Source organism: Cydia pomonella, chromosome 4 (genome assembly GCF_033807575.1).
Source record: "Cydia pomonella isolate Wapato2018A chromosome 4, ilCydPomo1, whole genome shotgun sequence".
In the NCBI taxonomy this organism is placed as follows: Eukaryota; Metazoa; Arthropoda; class Insecta; order Lepidoptera; family Tortricidae; genus Cydia; species Cydia pomonella.
Genome location: NC_084706.1, coordinates 14,608,626 through 14,629,648, shown reverse-complemented (window position 1 = coordinate 14,629,648; position 21,023 = coordinate 14,608,626). Strand labels below are relative to the sequence as shown.

Genomic DNA, 21,023 nt, shown 5'->3' with positions numbered 1-21,023 from the left:
CTGCAAACTTGTGTGTAACTGGCGATAAAAATTTTGATCGACGTGTTGTAAATACGTACATAAATAATAAGTGTATTGAAACTCAACCAAGTGTTTATATAGAATAAGTTGACAATAAGCGATTTTTGAGATATAACTATTTTGAGTTGCTAATTCGCGACGAAAATAAATTTTTATACTCGATTTCTTTCACAATCAGGGGACGCAGAACAAAACAACAAATCTGTCTGACGAGTGACGTCACATAACGTTTTGACCAATGGCATTGCGTTTCGCTTCGTTCAAACTTGGTAAGTAGATGTATTCTATGAACCGCATTAAGATGTTTACATAAAAATAGAAAAATTACAATAAATTTTAGGGGTTCCCCATACTTAGAACTGAAACTCAAAAAACTTTTTTCATCCAACCCATACGTGTGGGATATCTATGGGTAGGTCTTATATAGGATATATTGAGGTTTCTAATATCATTTTTTTCTAAACTGAATAGTTTGCGCGAGAGACACTTCCAAAGTGACAAAATGTGTCCCCCCCCCTGTAACTTCTAAAATAAGAAAATGAAAAATCTAAAAAAAATATATGATATACATTACCATGCAAACTTCTACCGAAAATTGGTTTTTTTAATACGTCATTAATGGTACGGAACCCTTCATGGGCGAGTCCGACTCGCACTTGGCCGCTTTTTATTTATTATTTTAAGCAATTACTTAAAATACTTAAATGAAAATTTGTATCATGCTATAACGGTAATAATTATGCGAATAAAAAAATATTTGGTTCAAATTTAAACTTCATGCATGAGGCTAATTGATATAACAAAAATAATTTCACTCGACGCCTAAATAGGTGTAGGATTTTTGCTTCATAAACGCAGAGATGAAAAGGTCATTCTCAACGGCCGAAAACCAAACGTTCCTGTCCTTTTTTCTTGTCTTAAGATAAAAAAAAGAAAGTGGATTAAATGCATAGATAGCTTTCACCCATAAAGAGATTCTACTTGGAGATAATCCAGAGGGAAAGAATGAGCTCTCCGTGTTTGCTATCTCAGAAAAAGGTTTGCTACAACCTTTTTTAATGCAGGTGGCTGTTAAGATAAAATTCATTTATAAAAGCAACATCAGTTTTTTTTTGCGATAGGTTTTTTGATAAAAAAACACGTATTTCTGTAGTGCCTGCCACAATCAAAACAATATGTTGTTATTTCACGATCTTGTTTTACTATAGGTCTTTACTTCTAATTATTCCACTGGTCTGCGGTCTTCACAAAGCACTTGCATAAGCAAAGTTCAGTTTGCAGAACATTATATTCGAATTTCCATTGTTCGGAAATTTGTCGTCTTCGTTATTTTTGCAAGGCAAGCATTAAATTCCGTATTCCCTCCAGAAATTCCAATGCAATTATTTGTCTTTGAAATTCAGTTTGCCGCATAAAACTTGCGATGCATTTCTACGTTTGCACTATTCGTCGGGTGCTGAGATATGTAAAAATTGATTCTTTCCTTAACTTTTACTCAGATACTAGAATTTTGTTTTTTTTAGGTGTAAAATTTTCAGTACTTAATTAAATCACTTAACTTTAATGAGAAGTAGTAACTCAATAGGAAATACATAAAATAAAATTTTGCAGTTTTATAGTAAACTGGCATATTTAAAGTTCCCCAACATCAAAGTTACTACAAGATTATCTTGGAATTAGACTTATGACAAATTTTGATTAAGTCCCACATTTAGCAACATTACTACGTTTACACTTGACGCAATATATTTGTAAATTTGATAATAATGTTTTACACGTTTAATTTTAACATGGAAACATCTAAAGTTACGCAGGGCGTCGCAAGCACCCAGGTACACAATTGATATAGACGAATATCACCTCGTCGGAGGGAAATTTTCTTATTTTATCGCAGGGATCATTATTTGCTAGATAATGGTCGTCAAAGGATTGCAAAGCTCTACCTGTATAAATTGTGCACTAAGAAAAAAATAGACCCTCAATTACATACCAACCTATTTAAGAATATAAAAAAATAGTTGACCTCTTATTAAAAAATGTCTTTGGGTTTTAGAAAATACGTGGTTTACTTAGTACTAGCAAAGGTCCTTACATAAAATATTTAGGTATGGCGTGTAATACTTATTTGTTTTACAAGGGGCAAAGTTATTGTTTAACCGCTCGTGCTAATATTGATACCCGAGCAAGCGAAAGATTCCAAAATTCGGCAAGTGGAATCTGGAGCGTTGTGAGGGTTTCAAGGCACGAAGCGCAATTTTTTTCACCACATCAACGCAAGGAAACTTCTAACTATGAAATAGCAAACAAATTAAATTAGATCAAATCCAAATAAACGTAATAAAAAAATATCTATCAAAATCATCATTTAAAAGTCAATTCTACTAGCTAACATAAGGAAACAACTCTAAATTTGCATATCATTACTTTTCCCGACATGTGGATAAAATTTTCTCATTAGTTTTTGAACAATCAAGACGGCCTTTACCAGTTGGTGTGGTCAAAATGAATTTAACATGCCTAAGTCGTAATATCTAAAATATCGTCGACAAGATGTTTCTTTACCGGTTACTGGTACTGGTACCTGGTTAAAGATCTGCTAAAACTCAGCTAAAAGCAAAGAGTTTTTTTTTCATTTGACGTAGCGTGGATTCCCGTTACCTCAGCCTGAAATTTCTCAGAGTTCGTGCGCAGGCAAAGTACGATTATATGCTATTCTATCACAAGATACCATACCAAAAAATAGTAAAGGACTTATAAAAAAACAATCTGTATAAGGGAAAAAAAATATGAGAAGGTGATATTAATAACTGTGCTGAAATATCGGCAAATAGCAAAAATACTCAAAGCCTTAATTATTACCTATTTTAAATTAGAGAAGTGTTCAGGCATCTACCTGTAGTTGACTCTGTTTACCCAGCTCAAATCACCTGGGTCAATTAAGTAAACTAAAAATACATTTTATTCACCTTTACGTCATTGTCATATTTTTCGTTTACTCTGTTCATCCAAGGTGCATTAGGTTAACTATTCCTACTGGCATACTACGAGACCGCAAGCCATCAACTCATTATTACGAGCTTTTATTGTCATCAGTTTACATATCGCCCAGTATATTAACAGTACTTTCGTTAATTAGTAAACTAGCTATAACATCCTTTAGCTGTTGTTTCCTGACTGTCATTAAGTATTTTCATTACACCACTTTGGCTCCCCGCTAAGTGTACCCTGGAGGGCCGCAGTTGTGGGGTCCAGCTTTTCCTTGAATTTTTAACATCTTCTCTAATGCTTTGGTGAAAGTTATAAGAGGTCGGCTGAGTGTCTCAAACTCTTGAAGGCCCAAGTGCACGTAAAAATTTAAAAATGGCGTCTTTTTAGTGTTTCTGATAACAGTTGAAAAAGTTTGCTTTTTATTTCGATATGTGATAACTACTTGTATGTACTACGGTAAATTTCTTCCATTGTAAACAGCGTGAATATCGTGTGTTATTTTATGCGCGTAGCATTTATTATTGACATGAAGAACGATATTATTTTTCTAAAGCAATTTAAAGTATTGAACGCGTTTTGTTATTCAAATGCTGGCGACGCAGCAACCGTGTGTGTAACATTTTGAGCTACTTTTCACCCCTTCACAACTTGAAACCTATTTAACCTACACACATGAAATTTTGCACATTTATTCATGCCCTTTAAGCTTGTTTAAAATACGAATGTTCACTCATGTAGCTCAAACAGTTATTGATAAATTAACGTTTAAAAACCGACATTTTGTAACTTGACTTATAGATAAAAAACCTATCAAAAACTTAACCCACTTCCAGATGGCCTAGGGCCTTGAAATTTGACACCAAGTAGACTATTAGGTAAAGATGGGGGAAAAATCTAAAAATAGAAAATTCGATTGAAAAAAAAATATCATAAATTGTTACAGACCTAAAACCTACCCCTACCTCTAGATGATGAAGTTTTTAACTTAATAATTGGCATGAAGGTATACTATAGTAAACACCCCTATAATGGAACAGGCACCAGTTAATGGGATGGTATAGACCAATCCTGTAAAACAAGTATAAAATTTACCATCAGTTTTAAATCGCTGGCAACATTTTACCATAAACAAGAGCCAAATAGCTGCTTAAGTTCAATTTTTCATTGATATTTGTCTGTTTGAAAATTAATGGCAACATACATCCGATGCCTAGAGCAAAAACCCATAGCTTTAAATTGGTTAGTAATATTGAAACAAATTGCAGTAGCTTTCATTAAATACATAGAGAAATTTTACAAATATCGGTGAAATATTAAAAATACTCCAAATTTTCTCTTAATAGTCCCATCATTGGTGCCGTTAACATATTAGGCGTATACAAACGAAAAAAAATTAAAACTGATTTTTTTTGACAATTGACTGCGCGTTAGCGAGGGTCTCCTTTTTAGCTTGGGCGGAACTACTTTCATGATTAATACTATAATATTTTTTGTACAAAAAGTAATGAAATCTTAGGGAATGCAGCGAACTTTACTTTATATAATTATACACTCAAAAATTGACTGTCCCACCCTTCTTTATCTTCTAAATTTTATCACTCGATACAAATTTCGCAACCCCTCACTTAAAATATTTCATCTAAAGATTTACAAAAACAATACATCATTTTATAACCCGATAACAAGAATGTGTCACTTATATAACGAAACCGTTACCGAGAATCCATCCTTAGATATATTTGAATTCAGCTTAAATTAAAATATTTAGTATAATTTAGTTTTAGTTTTAGACTTAGTTTTATTACTAGCATACGCAACTCTATAAATGCTAAATCTTGCTACTGTTTATTTTACCTTTTTAGGGTTCCGTAGCCAAATGGCAAAAAACGGAACCCTTATAGATTCGTCATGTCCGTCTGTCAGTCCGATTATGTCACCGCCACTTTTTTCCGAAACTATAAGAGCTATACTGTTCAAACTTGGTAAGTAGATGTATTCTATGAACCGCATTAGGATTTTTACACAAAAATAGAAAAAAAAAGAATAAATTTTGGGGGTTCCCCATACTTAGAACTGAAACTCAAAAAAACTTTTTTCATCCAACCCATACGTGTGGGGTATCTATGGATAGGTCTTTAAAAATGATATTGAGGTTTCTAATATCATTTTTTTCTAAACTGAATAGTTTGCGCGAGAGACACTTCCAAAGTGGTAAAATGTGTCCCCCCCCCCCCCCCCCCGTAACTTCTAAAATAACAGAATGAAAAATCTAAAAAAAATATATGATATACATCGCAATGCAAACTTCCACCGAAAATTGGTTTGAACGAGATCCAGTAAGTAGTTTTTTTAATACGTCATAAAATTAAAAAAAAAAATCTTTCATCAAACCCATACGTGTGGGGTATCTATGGATAGGTCTTTAAAAATGATATTGAGGTTTCTAATATCATTTTTTTCTAAACTGAATAGTTTGCGCGAGAGACACTTCCAAAGTGGTAAAATGTGTCCCCCCCCCCCCCCCCCCCGTAACTTCTAAAATAACAGAATGAAAAATCTAAAAAAAATATATGATATACATTGCCATGCAAACTTCCACCGAAAATTGGTTTGAACGAGATCCAGTCAGTAGTTTTTTTAATACGTCATAAATGGTACGGAACCCTTCATGGGCGAGTCCGACTCGCACTTGGCCGCTTTTTGTCCATTATCTAGCGTAGAAATGACATCTCACCTCTCTAGCGATAAACTGTAATTATATTGGTTGTTGCATCATGCGTAAAACAAACTCCAAAAGACACTTTATTCCGATAACAATGTAAGAGATACTAATTAGGTACAATTTAGGGACTTAAATCATTTCAGTTTTTTCATTCGTTTAAGAGTATTAGGTTGAAAATGAGCTACCTAACGACAACAAAATACTAGTTTTGGGAAACATATATTTCCTAAATTAATAAAAAGTGCTCTAATATTGTAAACAAAAACATGTTTTATTTTTCACAACTCTTTATTATCTTAAGTCTTGTCCACCATGATGTCAGCAGCAGCTTGAACTGCAATGTGTACCTGGAAATGAGAAAATATTTATTTTCAAAGCAGTTTAATGCTGAATTTTGAGTATAACCATGTATTCTTATATCTATATTATTTATTGCTAAGCGGATATATGTCTGTTTATAAAATTTAACTTAAAAACAGTAAAACGGAGCTAGTAGGGCACCATCTCTGTTAAACGGTAAGCCTATAGATTAGATACTTTGGCTACATTACCACAGAAAATAAATAGGTAGTGAAGTGAGCTTTTCAATATTTGCAGTAAAATAATATTAATTATATACTTACATCGACATGAACCTCACAGGAATAACACTTGAAGTAAGTATTCCACATTTACTTCACGACAACATCTTTCACGTAGGCCTTCGCGGATTAGAACTATTATTTTTGTGAATAATTCCCACACGTCAGAACAAGGTTTTAGATAACTTAAGCAATCAAATCTACCTCTGTTTATTAATTATATATCAAATCGTAACAAACCAGCGGTTTCACAGAAAAAAATAATTATGACAATAATGACATTGATGACTTTGACAATAACGTGAGTGATGGATAAATACTATGGTGCGATAACTTAAGTCCACGAGAAAGGTCAAACTAAGGTCATAAGTATATTTGTTGAAATACCTATCTTCAATCCTCGATTATTATATCGCAGAAAATGTCGCAAACTGTTTGAAAACCTCATAACTTGAAATAGTTTTCAAAATAGATCATTACAAAAAAATGAACAATCCTAATTAGAACGACAGAGAAAAATGCCCGCAATGACGAACTTCGATTTTTGCGGTTATAGCCCAATGTTAAACCGTGAGTTGTGACGTCATCAGAATCTTCAATGTCGTTTCGACTTGGGTCACGTGACGTGTGTTAAAAGATATTTTAAATTCAATATTCACAAAAATATGCTGATTAGAGGTCCACTAAAGTTAGTTTAACATGTTCTTATAATCCATAAGAATTTATTGGGATACTATTCTGCCCTAAGATTTGTAGATGGAAACAACCCTATTGTTGGTACCTACTATCGACATGTACAGAGAATATAAATATCCGTACGCAAACACGCACACTAACGTAAAACGTTGATAAAGGTAGTTAATACATAAAATGTTTAAACAGCTGTTCCTCTTGGTCTAAAGTTACATTCACTTCGTCAATTATGGAAGTAAATAGCCTCTGTTATTTCAGAGTTTAGTAGGTAGCTAGTAGCTGCCCAGGAAGAACTCGAGCAAATTATCAATTTGACTCCGTTGTTTCAGGGAGGCGAGAACGCGCAAACAGTCCCAGTGAAAATGTAATCTCACCGATTTCGGAAGGTGTCTGATTAATTATTTTAAAAACTGTTTGCTGGAGGATGGAGTGGTTTCAGTCGAGCCCGACGAGAGCTCTTTCCCTGTGGACGTTGTTAATCTGCAGCTTCAATATCGCAGGTTAGTATTAGAATCAATATCTGGGAGACCGAGTTTTGCTTGGAAAACGTAAAAACTCAAAAATGCTTGGTTTTCCAGAGATAAGACCTAGCCAGATCGATTTTTCGCCTCCGAAAACCCTTATATAGCAAATTTCATCGAAATCGTTAGAGCCGTTTCCGAGATCCCCGAAATATATATACAAGAATTGCTCGTTTGAAGGTATATATAATAGGATAAGATAAGATAATTGTACACACTTTGATAATGTAAACAATTAAATTGAGTATAAAAACAAAAAACCCGACTTCCTCATATATTTTTGAAATGGAAAAGACCATTGACAGCTTTCATTTCATACTCATATTGCTTTTGTAAGAAAAACAGCCCCCCCCCCCTTCTTTTACACGCAGTTGCCATTTTTCATATTTATGTAGCCTAATGGCATTATTCATAAACGCGTTACGGGCCTGAAATAGCTATGAATCGTTTGTCTTTATCTGTCATTTTAACTTATGTATTTATAAGAAAGGGATAAAACATAATTTACAGTACATATGGGGCTACTTTATAGCACTAGTGCGAGAAGTAGCATATTACGTTACTGTGTCGAACATTTAAAGGGCCATATGTACTGTAAAACGTACGATACATGTGCGAATAGGTAATTCGCAACTCGTGTCGATTTAAAACACTCCCTTCGGTCGTGTTTTAATTTATCGCCACTCGTTTCGAATTTCCTATTTTTCGCACTTGTATCGTAATGTACTATTAACTAGATCAAGCCCGTAAAGTTTTATGCATAATGGGGTGAGTCACTAACCAATTCTGACGAATTCAACGAAACCTCATATGTCAAAAACTGTCCAGCCGTTTCGGCTGCAGGTCGTGCCAAAGAAATGAACATACACACATGAATAGCTACAGCAACATCAGCTAGCAGTCGGTCAAAAAAATATCTTTTCACGCCACTGTTCGGAAATGTGGCAATAGATTGTCTAAAACCAAGCTGGAAAGTAGCACCTGAACCACCATTACTACAATGTTTCATTGTTATCATCATCTGTCATTCGTGATCTTTGTTATCATCATCTGTCATTGGTGATGGTCAAAGGTTTTTTTTTGGCACAACTTTCTCCTTCAAAAATAAAATTACTTTATTTATAAGACTTGTTTAAAAAAACGTCAAAAAAATCAGTTACGCTTAAGGCGTTTTTAGTTTTGTAGCTGTTTGTGGTTTTTTAGCAAACACGCTTCTAAGAGTCAGTTTGAAGCAAACAACAGAAAAACGCCTCTTAAAAGTGATAAAAAAGTAAAAAAGGCGGGATCGGAAAATACTTACTAAATTGGATGGTGTAAATTGTGTTTAACTAAAAAATCCAAGAAAGACGTATCTACGCTATAAAAAACCGGCCAAGAGCATGTCGGGCCACGCTCAGTGTAGGGTTCCGTAGTTACTCTTCCGTCACAATAAGCTAAACTGGAGCTTAAAGTATAGTAAATTGTTAACCAAGGGATGAAACGGTACCTTTCACCCGAGTTAAACAAATAGGCAAATTTGCATAATCAGTACCTAATTAAAGTAAGTCTTTTTACTATGAAGGGAAAACTTTTTGCGATAACTCAAAAACAGCTAAACTGATCATGTCCGCTATAGTTTTCATTTAATGTCTTTCTTAAGCTCTACTTCCACGATTTTTTTCATATTTTTTGGACCTATGGTTCAAAAGTTAGAGGGGGGGGACACAATTTTTTTTCTTTCGGAGCGATTATTGATAACCCCTATTAGTTTTAAAAGACCTTTCCAACGATACCCCACACTCTAGGGTTGAAGCGAAAAAAAAAATTCACCCCCACTTTACGTGTAGGGGAGGTACCCTAAAAAAAATTAAATTTTTAGATTTTATTGTACGACTTTGTCGGCTTTATTGATTTATATATCCATGCCAAATTTCAGCTTTCTAGCACTAACGACCACGGAGCAAAGCCTCGGACAGACAGACAGACAGACAGACAGACAGACAGACAGACAGACAGACAGACGTACATGGCGAAACTATAAGGGTTCCGTTTTATGCCATTTGGCTACGGAACCCTAAAAAAGAGTCCTTCTAGTGAAGAAAATATAAATGTTCCTGGCAAAAATACATCGCTTTCTTTCAACAATTGTCCTCACGCCAACATAAATATTAATTTCTATTAATGTACAGTCGTCCATCTTTAACCGGTTTTCCGGCCTCTCCTACACTGTACTATAGTTGTTGTAAGAGAAAAAGAAGAAGAGAAAAAAAAAAGTGACGAGATGCGTAGCGAGTAATAACATCGGGAAACTGTTGCACCTTGGACATAGTTTTACCTCAGATAGTTGGCAATATTTCCGCATTGCCACGGTTAATGAAATACTTTATTTATATTATTTAAAACTTTATTCTTAATTATCAAAATCAAGCTATCAACGAAACTTGAGAGCGGCCGATATCTCAAGAAAAAAACATATAAATTGTGTTATGAAAAGTCAGTATTTCGAACTTTACATCAAAGATGATTATTTCATGTTTTGTTAATAGATAATATAACTTAATAGGTTAAAGTTAAGTTAATTAGCTACTCGATCGTAGAATCATTTCAGCCTATATGCAGTATTTATAAATTTTGGTTATCTGCGTAGTAAGTTACCAAGTAATCAATCTTAGAAAGGATTCCTAAATTATTTTTTTAAGCCAAAATTAAATATGACCATTGCTAAGTACATCTTTCTAGGTAATTTGTACTAGAAAAATATATTGAATGGCGTAAATGTGTTAAAAATATCTGTGATGTGTGTGTGAAATTTGATAATTTTAATTATCAAATTTGATAATTTTAATTACTAAATTTATAATATAATCATAGAAATAATATTTATTATGAAATCACAGATATTTTTAGCACATTTACGCCATTCAATGTCCGAGGCACAACGGGATATGTCCAAGGTACATCAGGGTCGTTGTTCCTTGAAGGCTTTTCCCTTTTTTTTCATCAATAAAGCCAAAACCCAATCGTTTAGTTTATGAAATGAAAAATAAATATCATAAAGGCTGCAGAATTTGAAACAACAATTCTGCAGCCTTTAGTTTTTTTTCTAATAATCAGAATACAAAAACTGTCCGAGGTAGAAGAGCTTCCCCTACATAAAAATATATATTAATAATAATAAATTTACTTAGAAGAATTTGAAAATCTGAATGCTGCTTAAAAATAAGATTTTCCTAGCGATAATAATGAGTCTAAAATTGGAAAACAATGCTACATATTATCCGTACTAGCCTTAATAGACATTTATTATGTTTTTTTTTTATCTTTGTTCACGTAATCAACTACGCCTGATTATTGGCTTGTACAACTCTGGATAACTGAAATTTCAAGGGACCGGCAATGTAGTGTCAACTAACAAGGTTTTCTATTTAAGCATGCTGGACCAATTATCCAGGATCAAAATGTTGTCTCAATTATAGAGGTTCTCATTAATAAAGGTTGCGTTTTCAGAAATGTCTTTTAAGGAGTTGAAAAATAATAATTGTAAGCAAAACACGCTCAAGTTCTTTCTGATCTATAAAAAACATCACTTGTAGTTTTATGCTACATTAATAATTATTACTTCGTTTTCTTATAACCTTTTGGGTTTATAAAATTTTCCCCGTGAATAGCAGAAAAAAGTTTAATTGAAATGTAAAAAGCATACTATGTACCTAACTAATTATGTAATTTATTTTATTAAAATAATAAACTACTTTACCTACAAGCTGTGATAAATAAACATAAAAATAAATTTTGATATACATTAAAGCTTTGAACAGTTTTAAAATATAGTTATCATTCCTGTAAAATTATTTTTCTTTCTCGCTACATTATTTCAATTACAGGCGTATAATAAAGGTAATAAGAAAAGCTAAAATAGCGGAGCTTTTTAACACTGTTTCAATTATGGAAGTCTTAGTTGCGATGTGTTCAATTACAGAGGCGAAATTAAGAAAATCACTAAAACCTAAATTTTATTTTGTATTTGGTCCAAGGGACCGGGACCGGGCCTTTGGTTGTAATTATTGGGGTTTCCCATTTATCCAGGTCCCACTTCACCAGATTTGACTGTATTTATAAAAATATTTCTCGATATCCCATTCTAGCAATTTCCACCCTGATTTTCATAGAATTTGAATTTTCAAGTTGTTTCCAGAAATATATGTATTGCCTGATTGTTTGAGAGCATCGCTCCGTCTCATTTTCTTTAACTCATGCGTCAGCATATGTTTGTCTCTTTCTGGTGCTACTCGCCAACTTACGTTTGCGGTTACATTCTATTGTCGTAGAAAAGTCTAAACCGTAAGCACAAAACAGATAGGTACAGAAATCAATCTACATACAAATGGCACTCGAGCAACGCACACATAGACACTGCTCACGGATGCGATATCTCGGACTGGTTGGGACTTGGGACTAGTGCGAGCGCGATTGCCATTCGCTTGAGACACGCCCGCGTCTGTGAACTTTTTTATGCAAGAATGGAGCAACAAAAAAAAGTTATTATAAACTGTTCAGTGGATGTTTGTTTAAATTCAACATTAAACGGTGAATTGTCGTTTTATAAGCTACCAGTGGTTTCAGAGAGGCAAGTAGGTATCTGCATGTATTTCGATGGGTCGTTTTTACGTTACACAGAACACCCGCCCCGACCCCCGAAGAATATATCTAAGATATTATATAATAGTTTCCTATTTTTAATCAGTATAAACGAAGTAAGTAACTAATTTTTTGTAAGGCAAATTCATGCCACCTTACGTAAGTTAGAAAACATTTTTTTGTTTGTGTAGATATTGTGTTGTTTTTAGTGCCATTTGATAGATTTGGATCGAAAACAGATAGGGCAATGTAAATTGTGTAACTATAGGGAGGGTAATCGTTTAGAAGTTATTAGGGATTTTCGATAGTGAATATTGACAAACGTAAAATTATGTATGTTTCTGTTCTATAAACTTTTTGTATTGTAATAGTAGTCAGGCTTATTTTTTGTTTTGTAGGATAATTGTACATGAGAATGCGAATTTATTACACTTAAAAATATAATAATCGTGTATTTCGCCAATGTCGAAATCGTCGCAAGATATTTTCAGTGACAAATTAAATTTGTAATATAACAGTGACATTAAAATTTAAATATTTTAGTTATTTTTGGTTTATATTTCTATTCTTCCCGTTTCATTCTCAGAAATAAATCAAACAACTAGATATGAGTGCCACTACCAAGATAGTTTTTAGTGCATAAGCCATAGTTGACAACCCTAGAGCGACCGCCGAGCGTAGGTATGAAAAGTGAAGTACATACGTGTGATTGACTTCTGTACCTATCTGTTGTGTGCCGTAAGTTAGCCGCATGGCTGTCTTGGTTTTTAACGAAATCGTATACATGTTGTCGAAATTAAGAAAATACCCAGATAATTATTAAGTATTATTTACTTTTTCACAGAAATTTGCTTTACGGGCTAGGATAAGAGACGGGATAGGGACTGGATAAGGATAGGGGTGGGGTATATAATAGTTACTTGTTTTAAAAACGGGCAAAGTTATTGTTTCACCGCTGGTGCTAATAATATAGGGTGCAAGCAAGCGAAAGATACCAAAATTAAACCGGAATCCTGATCCGAAAAATGGAATCTTGAGCGTTGCGATGAGGGTTTCAAGGCACGAGGGTTAAACGAATTTTGCCCCCGAGTGAAACACAAAATTTTTCACCACACCAACTCTAAATCCAAATGAATGAGCATCTGTAGGGGTGCGGAGTGAATTTTGTAAATAGTTCATTTATGTGATAACATAAGGAAACAACATAAAATATACATCAGATCACTTTGCCCCAATGTGGATAAAATGCAAATTCCTCATCAGTTTTTGAACAATCAAGAGAGCCTTTACCCGCTGGTGTGGTAAAAAAAATATCTTATTCTTTTCAACGGGTGGGTTTTTGGTATGGATTCTTTTATTAAAAATGTTTATGATCGTATTCTCAATTAAAATATCTGTCAGTAAGTACCTGTTTACTCGAGTACCGCGAACTATTATATATTATTATATATAATTATAGATATCTATTATTATTATACAGGTATCAAAAAACGCACGGGTGAAGGAAAACATAGTCAGGAATTGATTCAGAACTTGTTAGAAAAATAATCTACTTTAGGTCCTAATTGTCATTGTTTGTTTTTGTTAACATTGAAACTCGTTAATTTTATAGTACCATTACCATACCCTCTTTCGTTTTAATGACTACTTAATATAAGACTCATATGAATAAAAATTCGTTAGTCTTCATACATTTCTGTACCAATTTACCTGTCTTTTCGCTATTCCAGTCTGTATGTGATGTGTTACCACATTATGTCATAGATCAATCACTCAGCACGCCACACGGCGCGAATTAATGAACCGCGCCTTTTGCGATGAGGCAATTAGGTTATTGAAGTAATTATTTATAACTACTGTGTGGGCGTTTTTAGCCGAGCTATCTTATTTAACTCGCTTCAAATATTGCTGTCTTAGATGATTATTATGCAGACTAGAACTTTAACTACGCTTTTTTTTCGTTTTTATTTTAGCTTCAAAATTGCGTGAAAATACAGGTGGCCCAAAAATAGGCTGAAAAAATATCTTACTGAGGCATATTTTTACAAATGTTTGCGTTTGTGCATCAAAGCCAAAGGAAAAAAAGTTTTGTTTAAGTTAGAAAAATATTCCAAAATATTATTCGTCAACGTATTTTGGGATATCCTGTAGTTATTTGTGCACAGTATTTTTTTATTGTGAGTGCTGATTTAGAGCACTGAGGAAGCAAGGGACTCTAGAGAGCGAGGTGCAAATTAACTTTTAAAAGTTGCCAGAAGAGCTAAGCAGGCAGACACGAGAAAGGCATGGAGTCCGGTTTAGCTTTTAATTTCTTGTTATGGAACAGTGATATTACTGGCCCAGAAATTTCACTGTTGGTCATTAAACGTATTCGTAATCGTATTTATGGAGACAAAAAAGGAAACGAATGTTATTATTTAGAAGACGATTTAAGATCTATTAGGAACACTAATACGCCAGCTTTTTATACTCTTTAAGAATCATTATCATAACGTTGGTAATGCTAAAGTCAGGATGATGTATGCAATATTGGGCAATGTAGATTATTTTCTTTTTTTAGGGCCCGCATGTTTGAATGAGAATTTCATCAAGAAAAAACCCCTTTTTACAGTACGTAATTGCAGATTAACACAAAGAAAAATATGCAAGCATTCCAGGTACATAGATATAGCTAAGTATGATGCATTCAACTAAAAAAGTACAAAAAACTGCAAATAGCAGGCAAGTTTGCTAATTTTGACGACAGTTGATGATATTTTCTCCATATAACATTGAACCCGTTTGAGGACATCACGATAAAAAAAGTGTTTGAGCTTATATTACTAAATATTTAAGTGACTAACTATTTCAGCCGTATCAGATGTCGCTTCGCTTATATTAGATCAAATTTTTCCCGATGTCCAATTCCACTCTCCACGTTTCTTTTGACTCGTGACTCGTACTTACCTACTCAAGCAGTCGGAAGTAGAAGTATTAAATAATTTTCACTAGGTATCAGAAGGAAAAAGTGGCATCAAATACCTATTATTGTATGTGATATTAGACTTTATATAATAAGTGGAAATGTGCGGTGTGTGATGGTAAAAACGAGTGGTATGTAGTGGTGGGTCGTTGGCGATTTTAGGCAACTTCAACAAATCAAAACTTACACGTTGAAGTCGTGAACTAGTTAAAAAATATATAAACTAGATTTTTCACCTAGTTGGTTTAGGTTAGGTTTAAGATGTTTATTTCTCAAAAGATTACAAATAATTACTTACAGGGAAATACTTATTTCAACTTAACATAATACAAAGGAGAGGGTAATTATGCAACTTTCAAGGCCAATTTTAAACTAAATATACAGCTATTTAAACTATACTATTACACATTAAAACTAAAGTGGTAGTAGTAGTTGACCACATAAACCAGTAGTGCACACGTTGTTTTCTTTGATTTCGTTGATTTTTACTTCAGGGTTTCGGGCACACCGCGCTTTCCGTCTCGTTTTCTCTTAGGGCGCGGGTGCACTGCCGATTTGCGAGCGGTGACATCGCTGCGCACTCGCGGCGAACTCGTTGCGCACTCGCGGTGAACACGTTGCGCGCTCTCGAACTTGCTGAGCTCTCGCCTCGCTTTCAACTCGCTCGCTTAGTAACAACCTAATAGTGGTATCGCGCTCGCTCGAAAATTCAACGAAATCATAGATGGTAGGATCCTACAGATGTGCTACGCATGCGCCCGTGAGGAACAGAACATACACAATGCGGCAAAATTAAAAACACTTTTTTTTTATTAAACACATTTTATCATTCCTGATAACATACCCAAACCATCCTACTTAATTTGGTCGGATTATTTGCGGCCCACTGTAAAATATACTAAATAATGGAGGGGGAAAACATGTGAGACTGTGACAAAGACAAGCAATCATAGCGCTTTCTCTGCTACTCCTACTGATATATACATAAGACTTATCTCGTTCGGTCATTTCCCCCCACCGCTCATGCCTGATCCAGTTATACTAGATTCATGAACGAAATGCTTAAAGTCAACGTCGTGAACATAGGTTCACGACAACATTGACGTTGAGCATTTCGTTGAATTTGGTCGGATTATTTGTTGCCCACCGTAAACCATACTAAATAACGGTGGGGGAAAAATGTAAGACTGTGACAAGGACAAGCAATCATAGCGCTTTCTCTGCTACTCCTACTGAAACTAGAAGGCATAAAACTATCCCGTTCGCTCATTTCCCCCCACCGCTCATGCCTGATCCAGTTATACTAGATTCATGAACGAAATGCTCAACGTCAACGTCGTGAATCTATAGTTGATCTAATAAAATATCGACTTTGACGTTAAAGTTCAATTTTGTTTTGTATGTAATCTAAACGTTCCATTCGTTGACGAGCGACCAAATGAATTAAAATAGTTCGTTGAATCGATGACCACCAATATCTAAGATATTAGGTGCACGCGCTGATCTGGTTAAGACAATGTTTGTATCAGCGTATAGTAAGAATGAACACTGTATATATTAAGCTTCCTTCACATGGAATAAACTATTCTAAGTTTACTCTCCAAAGGTACCTGTTACTCATCATCCGCTCATGTCAATATTAACCACGCTACTCGCCTTTTAACTTACTAATACAACTTTGCATACAATACTTATTCTACGTCTAATAGGTAGGTACACATTTAAATAAATTAGGTAAGTACTTACTTTATAATTTCATAATAAATAAGTAAATACTACTTCTATTAATACGAGAAAAAAATGTATATACTGCATAGAGAAAGAAATGTACATACTAATAACTTTTTTATGGTCTCTTGCAGAAATAAAATGTGTCTATTAACCGAATACATAAATATAACGGTGTCAAATGAATTCATTAGCTGGACTACATCCAATTAAAATCCTGTACCGCATCAGAGCAGTTTGAATAAATCTACGAACGGAGTATTACAAATAATGAGGATACACGTGGGTAAACAATGTTCGTAACCAAAATATGTTATTAAATTACGCCAGGCGTGAACACAATCAATAAATCATCGGGAAGGCAACCGAGAGGCAATCTCCACAATTATTTTAATTATCAGGAACAAGGTTGTTATTTGGCTTTGCACTCTATAAGCCGTTCTGAAGCACCACTAGGTACATAATATCGTGAAAAAAATATTTTTTGTTAATGGTAACGGGAATTGAATAAAGTCGACTTATAAAATGAAGACTTTTATGAGAAATTTTTTAGCTGATTGTGAAGTAAATACACAGCGAAAACGGAAATTATTATGCTCTTGTTCTATTCTCATGTTTAAACAATACATTTGCTTAGTTTTTTCTCATGATACGTGCGCCGGATAGCCCTGTGCCTTCGATGCCTTACCTGTCAAAGAATGGCAATATGGCGGACTGGAATGTTTGGAATGTAACCATAAATATTTAAGAATTATTTCACTTAAAATTAAGTTTTTTCTTCGCAATTGTGATATAAGACATTGTGTGTAACTCCAGGGGGAAGAATATTTCAAACTCGAGTTTTTAATGCACTCCAGACTGCGGCTGTCGTGCATCTAAAGACCTCGTTTTCAAAATTTCACATCCCCCTCGTTGCACAATGTACAATAGGTACTACCCGTTTCCCATAAAGTATGCTTTCCTTAGATTGTATAGCTACACACAGGCAGAAAGGGCGGTCAGTATTTACTACATAGCTGAGTACAGTTTCAAAAATATTATATAATGAACTACTTGGTGTGTCACGAGACTTAAATCGACCAGGATATTAACCGTGATTACCTTTTATATTATCTGTAGTGTTGTGTAGTCTAGTGAAAGCAACCGTGAATCATTCAAAACTGTTACTTAGTGTGTGTTTTGCCTACAATGCTTCGATGCGAGTGTCAAAAGTGACGTTTTTGTCTAAATAAACGTCACTTTTGACACTAACATATCAGTTCCATATCGTATCTACACCTAATATTTGACGTATTTTATAGTTCGAATCGGGCTGAAACTCAGGAGTTATTATCAGTGTCGTATTCGAACTAACAGTATAGAAAATGATGTCACGAATATTCACATTCGCATATACGAATATTCGCATCAAATGAAGCTGTTTTCAAGTAGGTAATGCATTTTGACCAGTAGACAGCATTTTTCAACACTTTATAACATGTTATATGTACTGACAGTTTTTTTTCTAATTAGGATTGATTAACTACATATATTATTCCCTAACATTAGTATTTGCATTCGCATATTCGCATCCTGGATATTCGGATTCGCATTCGCATTCGCGAATGTACAGAATGCGACATTCGTGATATCCCCGGTATAAAATTACTATAGCTTTTATAGGTTATAAGTGCATTTTATACTACAATCTAAAATCAAAATGCGTGGTTTATCTGCGTTAACCGTGGAAAACTCCGTACAAAATATCCCTTAAATATATACTCGTACTAGACGAGAGCGTGGCTTGTTTTCATTAGCGTGATTGCTACAACCCAGTTTTGCAGTAAGTGTTGAATGGTTAGTACTACTACTTAGTTTCAGGTTGCTTAGTAAAATAAATGAATGTCTATTTCTTTTTTTTATATGATCTAAGTCGACTTACATATTTTTGGATAAGAGTATGTTACTTCTAATGCAAGTACGATAAAATTTGGCTGTTATCTGGTATATATTTATTTGAAATGCACATTTTCAAGCAGTTATTTTATTTTTAATAATCTGTAGACATAATACTATTTAATAAAAATACAATTACATTACAATATATCCGGCCTTGTACGTAACCTTTAATTTTTTCGTCCTCATTAATTACTACGGGAATTGAGGTCATCAGTCATCTTTTATAAAAGCAGGAATTTAAAACGACAAATTGAGATTATATTTAAAAATAAATACAAGGCTTAAAAAAAAATAAAAGAAAAAAGGAAATAGTACCATTCGATTCCTTACGTTTTATTGTTGAATAATAAATTGTATGACATTTATATACATAAACGCAGTACCTATTTCATTTAGGACAGACAGATTTAATGTAATGAGATGTCACATTACAATGTCATTTTGTTAGAGGCGTTTCAAACATCGATTGCGAGCGTTAGACTTTATAGATGAGTTCTATATATACATTTGAGCCTCAGGAAAATCAAGATGGCGGGAAAAAAATTACAGTAACAGTTCAATCACCAACCTTCAAAGTATTAATGGTGAAAATATTATTTTCTTAGCTTTAATATATTTTTTTTTCTTTTTTATTTTTTTTTCGGAGGCCAAGATTCTTTTTGGATCGCTGAGCCAAAGCAGTTAGTTTTAGTTAGCTTTATGCATTTTAAAGTTTTTGACCATGAAAATTGAGAACAGGAGATTGATCGTGCACAAATACTTCGCAAATTCTTATCGATCCCGGACAAAGACAGCTAAGTCGCTTAAGATGCTAAAAGCTAGTATTTGTAGGGTCATAAAACGTTACAAGGAGACTCAGCCGACAGGAAAACACAAACTAATCGGAGGTCTAGGACAAATAACAAGATTTTGGGAAAAAAGTCCCAAGGTCACTCAAACAAAATTCAGGACGGTCTAATTACGATTTATCCCAAAAATTCAAAGAAACTTCTAGAAAGATAAAGATGATTCACCTCAGAGGTGGCTATAAGAGCTATCGACCAATAAAACAGCCAAATCGAACTGTTCAACAGATCTGACAAGCTAAAACACTAGCTCGACTATTGTACGACCCAGTATTGACAAAATTCGAAGGTTGCTTATTGTTGGACGACAAGACGTATGTAAAACTCGATTTTAATCAACTACTCGGTTCGAAGTTTTATATGGCCAATAATAGAGGTAATTTACCCGAAAAATATAAGTTCGTGAAACTTGACAAGTTCGCAAAAAAAAAAATGATATGGGAAGGAATTTATAATTCCGGCTGTAAGACGAAAATTTTTATAACATAGTCAACAATGAAGTCGGACCTTTATATTAAAAAGTGCTTAGAAAAATGAGTATTCGCATTTATTAGAACCCATAACGGTCCTGTGAAATGTTGGCCAGATTTAGCCAGCTACCACTACTCAAAAAAAGTTTTGGCATGGTATGCTAATAATCAGGCCAATTACATACCTCACGAGATGAATCCTTCGAACTGTCCCCAATTTCAATCTATCAACATCTACTGGGCAATCATGAAAAAAAATTAAATAAGACTAGTCAAATTGTCCAAGGTATCAATTCATTGCGATCTACAAGAAATCAACACCCCAAAAATGTCGTAAAAGTGTTGTGCAGAAAATGACGGGGGTACATTATGAAAACAGTTCGTAATTATTTACACAACAGAGATTTTTTTTAATTTATACATATTTAAAAGCTAAATATATTACTATTTAAAATTCACCATTCATAACTTTCTTATTTTATTAACTTAAAAAAATAACAATCTTCTAGTGCGTACCAATTCTATATGAACTATGCTTTACTTTAGATTTTATGCATATAAAAAAACCGATTTCGTCACTGACTGACGTCCGTCACTTATGATCATCAAAACTCTTACGGTAATTCCTGAAGTCCATGAAAGCTGAAATTTGGTATGTAAGATAGTATAAGTACACACACAAAAAAAGTCAAAAACTTGAAATCCTTAACTTCTAAGATGGTGAAAAGTTGGTGAAATTTTGTAAGGGGAATCAATAACCGCTGAACGGATTTAGTTGCAATTTGGTATGTAGGTAGATAGTTTATGTTGTGGGGAAGGATATATAATAGTTTTCAATCCCAAAATCACTCTGTATGGGTGAAAAGGGGATGGAAAAGGGCGTTAGGGGGAAAAGAGGGTTGAATTTTGTATGGGAAATCAGTAAAAAGCATATAAT

The 21,023-nt window shown here is 34.0% G+C and overlaps 1 protein-coding gene across 2 annotated transcripts in view; it reads left to right on the top strand.

Annotated features, from left to right (window-relative positions):
- Nucleotides 1–21,023, top strand: part of LOC133517142 (hemicentin-1-like) — a 292,977-nt gene that overhangs the window by 104,260 nt on the left and 167,694 nt on the right. For both annotated transcript variants that reach the window (XM_061850306.1, XM_061850305.1), the window contains one exon: nucleotides 7,335–7,505. In XM_061850306.1, the coding sequence (XP_061706290.1) occupies nucleotides 7,430–7,505 (76 nt within the window). In that variant the 5' untranslated portion in view covers nucleotides 7,335–7,429. The remainder of the gene's footprint in view (nucleotides 1–7,334; nucleotides 7,506–21,023) is intronic.